Consider the following 11,478-nt stretch of genomic DNA (forward strand, 5'->3'; position numbering starts at 1 on the left):
TTGTATGCTGATTGGGGTTGGAGACTTCAGGTTCACTGTGTCCTGGGCCTAGGATGGCATATCGTGTCCCCTCCCTGTTAAGCCCTTGCTGTTGGCAAGATAGATGTCTTCACCTGACGGCAGCCATGCAGATGTTTCCTAAGGTCATTGCCTACAGCCCTTGCCTCAGAAACTTGTTCTGAGAGATGTCCAAAACACACAAGAAATTGTTTACACCATAAATGCCTAGTGTTTTGTTTTGCTTCACTCTAAAACACCTGGAAGGAAAGGGGGAAGAAGGGATGTTACAGCCACGGGATGTAATAAGCTGCAGAGTGACATGTGTCACAGCTTCTGCAGTGGCAGCTGGTTAGTGTGGTGGCTCTGAGCCAGGCTGCCTGCATCTGAATCCTAGCACTGTCCCATACCACCTGTGAGACCTTGGGCAAATCACTTGACTTCTGCCAGTCTCAGTTTTATCATTGGCAAAATTAGCGGAAGGGTAGAACAGATCTCTTATGATTGTAGTGAGGGTTAAGAGAGATAATGAAAGTAAAACACGCCAGGCATAATGGCACACCCATCATCTCAGCACTGTGGGAGGCTGAGGCAGTATGGTTGCCAAATTTGAGCCCAGCCTGGGCAACTTAATGATTTAGCAAGACCCTGTCTCATAAGAAGGGTGGGGAGGGTGGCTGGGGATACAACTCAGAGCTAGGTTTAATTCTCAATATCACAGGGGCGGGAGGGAATAAAAAGAAGAAAAAGAAAAAGAAAGCAAAAGAAAGTAAAGCACTCTATGGGGGAAAGAATCCAGGAAGCTTCCCCCATACCAAAATCTGAGGATTCTTAAGACTGTTACATAAAATTGTATAATTTTGCACATACATACACATATCCTCCAATATACTTTTATTTATTTATCCTCCAAAATACTTTAAATCACCCCTAGAGTACTTATAATTACAAATACATGTAAATAGTTCTTAGGCTGTGTTGTTTAGGGAATAACAACAAGAAAAAAACAGTATGTGTATAGTATAGATGGTTTGTTTGTATGGTACAGGGTCTTAATAAGTCCCTAAGGTGCCTAGACTAGGTTTGAACTTCCGATCTCCCAGTCTCAGTGCTGAGCTTACAGGCATGCATCACTACACCCAGCTCATATTTTCTTTCATGAACATTGGTAGAGGGTTCACAGTCAGTGTGTGATTTTTTGGGGGGGACGTTGAGACAGAGTTTAGCTGTGTAGTTCAAGTTGACCTTGAACTCTCCGTGACCTTCCTGTCTCAGCCTCATGAGTACTGAGATTACAAGCATGGCCCACAACACCTGGCTTTCAGTGTGGATTTTTTGTTGAGACAAGGTGTCACTACGTAGTCCAGGCTGGACTTGAACTCACTATGCAGCTCAGGCTGGCCTTGAATTTACAGCAATTCTCCTGCTTCAGCTTCCCGAGCACTGGGATTATAGGCATGTGCCATGATGCCCAGCTCAGCATGGGATTTAAAAAAGTAGCAATGATGGGGTAGGGAAGACAGATCTGGGGAAGTAGGGTCTACCAGCAGCTCTATTTGGCCCCTGTGTTGACCACTTTTCTCTCTTCATCATCTTCTTCTGCTGAGCTTCCTGTGGGTTGTGGCCACACTATTAGAAGTATGGAATTTAGGCTGTAGGAGATGAAAGAGTGTCTTTCTTCTGCTGCCCCGGCCCTTGACCAAGTTAGCCCAAGCACCCTAGAATATATCTGAAAGCATAGGCCTATCAGGGGAAGGGAATGGAGAAGGCAAACATGAGCCCACCCTCCAGTCCTGGGTCCAGATACACATAGGCTCCCCTACTCAGATGTGCTGTTCCTTGGGCAGTTCTGTGTGGACCTTATGGGCCAGTCTTGCCAACAGGTGGCCCCATTTTTGCCACCTCCCCAGAGAAGTAACAACTTTCACCTGGTCCATATGGAAAGCAGTTGTGCCTGGCCAGGCACCTCAGTGGGGTGTCCAGGTCACAGAAGGCCCCATCCAGTGTGCACATGGGCCCAGGGGACACTGAATAAGCCACCAGGTCAGTCAGGTCCTCTGGCGCAGCATTATCTTAGGGATCAGAAGCAGTTCTCAGGAAGCCAGAATTCCCCCACATATCTTGCTAGCATTTTCTTCAGAACATTCATAAGTTTCCTAGCTGCACAAAGGGAACACAGGCAACAATGTGAAATGGGCTTTGAGCTCTGAGTCTGACAGATGTGGACTCCAAGTTGACTTAGTTGCTCACCATCTATGCGTTACCATGAGTGATGAGGTCCTGGACAGGTTCCTAGTTCTTGTGCTATGAACAGAGTTGGATGTGCCATGTGATGGTAAAGAAAAAGCAGCAAAGTTTAACTAGGCAAAGTTTAATGCTGAGAGTGAGTGGGTCACACCAGTAGCAAGGAAAATGGCATGAGTGCTGAAGGTTGAAGGATTTAAAATGTGCCAGATGTAAGGTGACACTCACTGTGGCTTCCAGCGCATGACTGACAATGTGACTGACAGTGCTGAGTCACGTTACCAGTGTCTGTTACACATATCCTTTCTCATAACTCTGTTGTAGTTGGATGTATGAGATACAGTACATTTACATGACCCTTCAGTGAGCTCCAAAGAAAGGTTATAGTAGGTCATGCTGGAGGATCTGGCATACATGTCTCCTGGTTTTGAAATTTGGAATTTTCCAGGGCAGGGTCAGGGTTCTTTCTTTTCTTGTCTCTGCCTCTAAGTAGTAAGCCTTAGGACAAAGCTCTAGGGGTTGGCCCTTGGGCATTACTCAGGCTCAGATGAGTGGAAGGGAGTAGCCCCATAGCCCCCATTGTACTATCTATATTAACAGTATAAATTCCTTTTTTAAAAAATTGATTTAAAAGGCAACTGTACAAAGTACAGTAATGTATTTATAATGTGTTACCAGTCTGGCAACCAGATAGAAATGCCCTATATTTGCCAGTGACAGAACAAAGGAAATGGGTGGGAATGAAGCTGTTTTGCTCATACTGTTCTGTCTGTGTCGGGGGTGGTGAACCTATGGAGTATGCTGCAGCTGGCTGCTTGTTATCATTGAAGCTCTAAAAGATTTGCTATCACTGCTCTATGTGGAACACTTTCCTCTGTGCTGTCAAACTAAGGAACTCCTACTTATCCTCCAAAATCAGGCTTATCCTTTTCCAGGGTACCTTTCTGGATGTACAGTACATTCCTATAGGACAGAGGCAGATCCTGCAGCCTCTTGTATGAGATCAGTGTGCCCAGTCTTATGATATAAACAGGGACCCAAGTCCTCTGTAACAGGAGAGACTTGCCCAAGCTCATGAGCAGCAACAGCCTAGAGCCTGGCTGAGTCTGAGCGTCTGGACTGGCTGCTGGCAGAGGTGCCTGGACCTGGGGGTGAAGGGGCTCAGACCTGAGCCTGTCCTCTTGGAGCCTCTGATCCAATTGGGAGATAAAGGAGGAATTTCTACCACTTGCCTGTATTTGTCAGGACCTCCACAAGGAGGCAGTCCCAAGTCTGTCTTCAGAGGTCCCAGGCACCTTGAAGACCCTCTTGCTGCAACCACCAGTGCAGTCTCTTTCCCAGAACTCTGGCCTGGCACTTGTCTGCAGGAGCTTTGTACAGTGGTAGTGCTGGAATCAAGGCATGGGTGAAGGTGTGGTAGAATGGGAAGGCTAGAGCCTGGTCACCCTTCCCTGACCTGTATTGTTGTGTCTGGTGGGAGCTCTTTGTGCTGTGCTGAGTTCTCCCAGAGGTGGGGTCCCGCAGCTAGGAAGGGAGGGAGGAGCCTACCCATTAGGGTTGCGAACTTGAACTCCCAATCTCAAGGGCCAGGCCATGAGCATGGGCCTATGGGATTCTGCTCTGTCCAGATAGTGCCAGATCCTGATCTTGGTGTGAATGACAGACTGGCGTCAGGTTGATCCACATTTTCTTTTGTAAAGGACAAAGACTGAGACAGAGACAGTGTGAGCCTAGGGTGAATTGTTTTGTGATGGAGACATACTCAGGGACACAAGGCCCAGAGAAAGCAGAAAAGGTTTCCTGGGGAAAGTTTGATAAATGACCTGGGCCTTGCCAGGATGGAAAGGGGCAGAGTACTTCATGGAGAAGCAGGAACTTGTGCAAAGGTCTAGAGGTAGGAAGAAGCTTGGTGATATTACAAAAGAGCACCATGCCAGTCCTGCAGTGGCTGATGCTTGAAGGGAGATGAGCCCACATCAGCCCAATTTAGGTTAAAGTCTCTCAGCAAGAGTAGAAGGAGGCCACCTGCCCGGGACACTGCCACCCTTTGTGTTGGCCCTAGTCAAAGAGACCCAGGCCTTGCCTCAGAGCTCCTCTGGGGCCTTCCTGCCTTGCTTCTTTTGGTGCCACTGTTGGATCTTGCTGGGGAGCGTCTCTGTCCAGAACTGCATCTGGGCTTCCTTCAGCTTCTGCCCAATGCGTGGCACTAGGCTGATCTCCAAGTATTGCTCTAACTGGTTGAATTGGGGCCAAAAAGGCAGCCCCTTGCCATTGGGGTCCCTGGGTGGAAAGAATAAATGAGGGTCAAGGGCTCTTGTGCTGTCCGATAGGGGGCAGATCTGAGTTGTCCCAGGCCCAAAGCCAGGCATGCTCACTCACTCACTCTCTCTCACTTACCCTGTTTGGGCAAAGCGGGCCCACTGGGCCATCATGGTGAGACTCAGCTGCTTCTCTTCCTCTGTAGCTTCTGGAAAGGCTGGTGGGAGGGACAGATTTGTGTAGGGAGGGCTGAAGCTGGAAACTGATTACACATGTGGGGGTAAGGCAAGGCATGTTGGAGAACAAAGACTGCCCTAGGCAAATCCACACAGACAAACTGCTTCAGTCCAGAGAACACAAAACCCTGAGATAATCCAAGCAATCTGTTGCTAGGCAAAGTGATGTCACAGGACACCAACCTGTCAAATGTATAAATAAATGGCCTATGGTGGTTGAACAGTCTCCTTTCCTCTCATCTGGAGAGAGAAGTCTCCATCTGATCTCAGCTTTTGTCTCTTATCTTTATTTTTCCATTCTCTTGCAACACCCCCCCCCTCAAACTTCAAGGCAGATCTGGATCAGAATCAGGTGGGGTCTAGAGGGGACCCAAGGGCTCCTGGTGCTGACTGGAGACTGGAGACCTCTGTTCCTGCAAGTTCAGCCTGGCCCCTTGGAGCATAGAAGCCTAGAGATTACACGCCTGTCCTTACCCAAGAGGGTGCGTTCATCCATGAGGAAAGGACCCCCGAACATGAATGCTTGCTCAGCTGCATGGTCAGCCTTCACCCAGGGTGGCTTGATCTTTGCAAAAGAACTGGGTACATGCTGGAACTCATAGAAAAAAATAGGGACCCCAGAATCTGCAGAGAGAAGGCAAGATTGGAGTTAGGAACTGACAGCCTGATCTGGTCTTGAAGCCTTGGTAACACCAGTTCATGGGTGAAATCAATCCTACTCCTAATAACAATGAAGGCACAATTACAAGCAGCAAGCATTTCTGAGCTCTTGCTAAGTGTTAAGCACCCTCTGGATGCTGAATGTGTGACACTTCATTCAGTCCTCATAAGAACCTTTGAATTAGATTCTACTATTATTTCCACCTGGAGTGGTAGAAGGGTGTGGGGTTCAAGATATTGGGGGAATCTGTACCTGTCAACACATGTTGCCTGTGGGGGCTCAAGTGGGGGTGGGTGGGTCAGGAGGCCAGAGAAAGGTTTACCTTGGAGGTTTCTTGAGAAATTCAAAGTTGGGATGTTGAAGATGATATCACCAGCCAGTTCCTGGAAGGCTTCACGTATGGCTTGTGCATCTGAGCCACTGCCTAGATACTGGTCTATGACCATGGACGTCATCTCAGGGGGCACATTCTGGGAGAAGAAGTCAGGGTTAGGTCTGCTTGGGTCCCTTTCAAGAAGCTTCCTTCACATGTGGGGACTCATGCTCCAGGGCTCAACCACCTGCCTTCTTCCCTGGCAGTTCTAGAGGGTGTCTTGTTAGGATAAACTCAAGTTTGGAGTCAAATCCTAGCTTGGTGGCCACTCCTTGGCTGTGTGACTTCAAACAGGTGGTTTATCCTCTCTGAACATCAGTTTCTACCTGGTGTTGTTATTTGGCAGCCTATGGGAAGTTCCCAGCACAAAGTCTGGCCTGAAATCAGGTGGTCAGTTGAAGTTAACTTGGAAATAAGTGAGAGAATAAATGACAGGCGATCCCCACAGCTCCCAAGAGCAGTGCTGAGGATATGTGAATGGGGAGGTTCTGGAGCTCCTGAGAAAGAGAAGTACACATAGATTGAGTAACTCTGAGGGTACCACAGTGTTCCCTTTTTGAAGCAGGGTCTCACTATGTGTGCCAGGCTGGCCTACAACTTGTGATCCTCCTCCCTCAGCCTCCTGAAGGCTGGATTACATGCATGCATGGCCATACCTGGCTCCTGGTAGACTTTTCAAATGTATCCTTCTTACGTGTGCTCAGGTGAGTGGAAAGCATCATTTCCATTTACAGGAATGGACTCAGCCATGTGGCTAGAGCTGGGATTTGATCCCAGATCCATCTGGTTCCATATCTGACAATGTGATTGTGACATCTCTGGGGTCAGACAGAGCTGGCTCAAACTCTGCCCCTGCCCCTTATTCACCACGAGGCCTGAGCTTCAGTTTCCCTATCTGTAGAATGGGATAATGAAAGTCCCTGCTTCACAGAACTGCAGTGAAGACTGAAGCCGATGAGTGCCTGTTGTAATGCTCAGCATAGCTCAGTCCCTGGAACATAGGTCACGCATAAAAGGGGCAGTTTCTATGGTGACAGTGATGATAATGACAGTGATTTTCCTTTGAGAATGACATTAACTCCATATGGATTCTGGAGTGGAACTGTAATTCAGTAGCTGGACCAAGGTTCTTGTAGTAGGCAGGTGCGGGCATTGGAAGGTAGGAGCAGAGACCCCTGGTTTGGATACCCTCAACCTCTTCTCTCTGCCTCTTGCCTCACCATATTTGTCAAAGAGGGCTTCAGCGTGTCCAGCATGTTTTCCCGGCTCATCTGCTCCATCTTATCCAGCAGACCGAAGGCCTGTGGGGACACCAAGGTGTGTTCAGTTCAACTGACTGTTGCCCCGGATCTACTCCCAGCCCTGGGCAGGAAAGCATTTACAGCTCTGTCTAGAAACTCATTACGGAGCCACTAGTGGGCTAAACCTACCAGTCCACAGACCTCAGCAGATAAACCTCAAATTGGCAAAGGATGTGGTGGCTGGGGACAGTAGCACCACATACAACATGCAGTATCTGATGGCAGGACCATGGAGAATGAGAGAATTTATTTAACATTTCCCCAGAATAACATCAAGAGCCCTAGGGGCTATAGCAGAAGCCACAGGAAAAGTTGAAAAGGCAAAATGCTGGCTTTACATGCCACTGTGACAGGAGCACTGGACTCAAAAAGCCCCAACTCTCCAAGCTCAAATCCCAGCTCTGCCACTTGCTAGGTACATGGCCTAGTAAACTCTCTGGGTCTCAGTTTCCTAATCTGTCAGAGAGGAAGGGCAATGACCTGCCTCATAGGACTGTTGTGAGGATTGAGTTAATAATGTGCATAAAAGGCCTGACAGTCCTGACAATGTGGCAGAGTGCTTAAGGCAATGGACAGCTAAAAGGCTTGACAGAGTAAGCATTATGAAGAGCCATGCTATTTGTTAAAGTTCATTTCAGTGCTCTTTAACTCTCTATTAATCTGTGAGAATTCATAGATGAATAAACAGAGTGTCCTAACCACCAGTGTTATGGTTTATATCTATATACCCCTCCCCCAGTTCATATACTCATAGGTAGAGTTTTTGGGAGATGACTGGATCAGGGGGGTGTGACACTCACAGTGTGTATTAGTCCACTGATCACTTCATATCTAAATGTGATATTGGGAGGTGAAGGCTGTTTGGAGGAATGGGTCACTGGGGCCTGGCCTGGCACCCTCTATCTCCCTCTTTCCTCTCTTGATCTCTCTGTGTTTCCTGTTGCCATGCCATGAGCTGTTTATCCTCTGCTATGCTAGTTGAGACTATGGACTGAAATCTCTACCAGCTGTAATCCAAAATAAATGTTTCCTCCTTTGTGTTGTGGGTGTTGGGTATCATGTCTTGGTGATGAGAAAGTAAATGAGACACTCAATACATGTATCTTAGAAGGTGAGCTTATTTGGAGGACATGTCTTTAGGAAGCTAATCCAGTTATATTATATATCCCAGTTATATTAAGATGATTGCAAAGGTAATCATTATGGTGGTAATGGTAATCCTATGATTGGTGTCCCTATAAGGGTGAAATAGAAGTGGAGGAAAGGCAATGTAAAGATTTTTGTGAAGGCAGAAATTCTATAAGCCAAGGAATGCCTGAAGCTACCAGAAGCCAGGAGAGATGCTGATTGTCCCTCACAGCACTCAGAGGAATCCAACCTTGCTAATACTTTGATTTCAGACTTCTAGCCACCCTGTGAATGACAGCTTTCACTCAATCATTCATTCATTCATTCATTTTTTTAACGAGACATGGTCTTAATAAGTAGCTTGGTCTAGCCTTGAACTCACTATGTAGCCCAGGTTGGCCTCAAACTTGTGGCAATTCTCCTGCCTCAGCCTCCCAAGTACTGGGGTTATAGGTGTGCACTACCACGTCCAACTGAGATGACAGCTTTCTGTTGTGTAAGCCCCCAGATTGTACTTTGTTATGGCAGCCCTAGCAAATTAATGTAATAATTTTGTAAAAGAACAAAGATGGAGAATGTCCACTTCCTAATTTCAAAACTTACTTCAAAACCATAGCAACTGAGATAGTGTGGTAGTGTCGTAAGGATAGACACAGAAATTTTTGGGATAGAGTTGAGAGTTCAAAATTATGCTTTTGCATTTACAGTCAGCTGATCTTCCATAAGGGTACCATAAAGGCAATTCATAAGGAGAGAAATGTTTTCAACAACATGGTGTTGGGACAACTGGATAACCATATGCAAAAGAACTTCTAACACCATATACAAAAATTAACTTCAAAGCTTCTCATGGTTGTTCATGGCTGCACTCCCAGCATTCCAGATGGCTATGATAACAGCATTGCAAGTTTAGCCCGGGCCTGGCATTTTAGTGATTTAGCAAGACCCTGTGTCAAAATATGAAATAAGAAAAGGGCTTGGAAGTAGCTCAGTGTGAAGGTTTGGGTTCAATCCCCAGTGCTGGGAAAAAAAAAAAAAAAACTTCCAATGAATCATAGACCTAAAGGTAAGGAGCTAAAATTATAAAATTCTTAGAAGAAAACATAGGACTAAATTTTTGTACTCTTGGATTAGGCAAAACACAAGCAACAGAAGAAAAAATAAATGAATTTCATAAAGTTGAAAAAATTTTGTTGCAAAGAACATTACCAAGAAAATGAAAATGCAACCCACAAAATGGAAGAAAGTGTTTGAAAATCTTATGTCTGATAAGAAACTTGTATCTAGAACATGTAACTTGGCTGGGCAAGTTGGTATATGCCTGTAATCCCAACACTCTGTGTTCTCCAAGGGTTCATGTGTAGGAAGTTTGGTCCACTTATGTGGCAGTGTAAGGATGTGGGATGTGATGGATATTTATGAGGTGGGAACTAGTAGGAAGTGTTCAGTCATTGGGAGCTTGTGTTTGGAAGAGATTAACATAGTACTCACAGGATTCCTGCTTAGTTCTCCTGAGAGCTGATTTTGTTATGAAATAGCCCCTCTCTTCCTGTCTGGTGATTCTCTCTCTCTCTCTCTCTCTTTTTCTCTGTCTGTCTATCTGTCTCTGTTTCTCTGTATCTCTCTTGTCTCACACGTTCCTGCCATTGTGATCTAATCTGCCGTCTGGTGATAGAATGAGGCTGGGGAATGTGGAGTGGGAGGGCATCACTAGAGTCATTAGCAGGTTATTTGTACTTTCAGCCTCCAAAACTATGAGCTAAAGAAACCTTTTTTCTTTAAAAATTACCCAGACTCATGTATTTCCTCATAGTAACAGAAAACTAATATATTTGCACAAAAATTTATACAGGAATGTTCTTAGGAGATTATCCATAATGGCCAAAAAAGTGGAAATAATCTGTTATGGCTTATATCTAGATGTCCTCTCAAAGCCTCATGTGCTCATAGGTGGGACTTTGGAAGGTGGCTGGATCATGGGTGTGTGATACTGGATCTAGGGTATATGAATATGCATTATGGTTGTGTGATAACTGGATCAGTCTACTGATAGGATTAGCGAAATTCTGCATGTGGCTGAATAGATTTACTTAAGACAGAAGGCCCATCCTGGGTATGGAAAGCACTAAACAATAGGCTTTTAGTCTGAGTGGAATATAAGGGGAGGGAAGGGTTGCTGCCTGCCACTTTCTGCCTGCCACACCATGAACGTTTTCTTTTCTGCCATGCCACCCTGTCTTGGAGCTACCTGCCTATGAACTGAAACCTTTACAAACTGTGATCTAAAATAAACCGCTCCTCTTTTAACTTGTGGGTGTCTGTTACTTTGTCCCAGCAGTGAGAAAAGTAACTAAGACACAGTCCAAATATATATTAATTGATGAATGAATAAACAAATGTGGTATATCTGTCTATACAACTGATGCCCTGGAATGAAAGCCTGATTCATGCTACAGCTTGAGTTAACCTTGAAAAACATCATAAAGTAGATCAAACTCCAAAAGACATCTATTTTATATTTTCCTTTCAATGAAATGTCCAGATTAGGAGCATAAATAGATTTGACAGAAGTGGATTAGAGACAAACAGTAGATTAGTGGTTGCCAGGGGTAGTGGGAGGGGATTAGAGGGGACTAATGGGATCTGGGCTTCTTTCTAGAGTGATGCAAGTGTTCTGGAATAAGATAGCACTGAAGGTTGTACAACTCTGTGAATATACTAAAATCCACTAAAGATTATGCTTTATAGAGGCCTGAGTTTTATGCTGCGTATGTTTTGTCCTAATAACGCTGATTTTAGGAGGGTATTTTTTTTTTCTTTTTTTTTTGAGACAGGGTCTCACTCTGCAGCTCAGGCTGGCCTTGAGCTCACTTTGTAGCCCAGGATGGTCTTGAACTCGCAACGATCAACTTGCCTCAGCCTCCTGAGTGCTGGGATTACAGGTGTGCGCCACCTCACCCAGCAGTAGGAGGGTATTATTTTTGAGATGGGGACTTGTTATATGGTCCAGGCTGACTTTGAACTCACTATGCAGCCCAATCCAGCCTCAAACTCATAGCAAACCTATCTTCTCAGCTTCCTGGGAACTGGGATTACAAGTGTGCACCACTGCACCTGGCTAGAGCAGATACTTTTAAAAATGATGGTTGACAAAAGCTTTATTGTTAAGGTTGCAATAAAAACTTGGAGGCCAGATTGAATTTAGAAGGTCCTACGGCAATGGCCATATGTGAGAATTGTGTGTGGGGTTGTTTTTATGAAGGGTTTCTCTCTTTCTTT

At 45.6% G+C, this 11,478-nt stretch overlaps 1 protein-coding gene across 1 annotated transcript in view; it reads right to left on the bottom strand.

Annotated features, from left to right (window-relative positions):
* Positions 1–874: 874 nt before the first annotated feature.
* Ces3 (carboxylesterase 3) overlaps positions 875–11,478 on the bottom strand; it is a 17,165-nt gene continuing 6,561 nt past the window's right edge. Inside the window, exons 10-15 of the mRNA XM_005403709.1 lie at positions 6,991–7,071; positions 5,720–5,867; positions 5,211–5,360; positions 4,639–4,717; positions 4,325–4,521; positions 875–2,157 (exon numbers count right to left, since the gene is read on the bottom strand). Coding sequence (XP_005403766.1) covers positions 4,326–4,521; positions 4,639–4,717; positions 5,211–5,360; positions 5,720–5,867; positions 6,991–7,071 — 654 coding nt within the window. The 3' untranslated portion in view covers positions 875–2,157; position 4,325. The remainder of the gene's footprint in view (positions 2,158–4,324; positions 4,522–4,638; positions 4,718–5,210; positions 5,361–5,719; positions 5,868–6,990; positions 7,072–11,478) is intronic.

This window comes from Chinchilla lanigera, unplaced genomic scaffold (assembly GCF_000276665.1).
Source record: "Chinchilla lanigera isolate Chin_1 unplaced genomic scaffold, ChiLan1.0 scaffold00083, whole genome shotgun sequence".
In the NCBI taxonomy this organism is placed as follows: domain Eukaryota; kingdom Metazoa; phylum Chordata; class Mammalia; order Rodentia; family Chinchillidae; genus Chinchilla; species Chinchilla lanigera.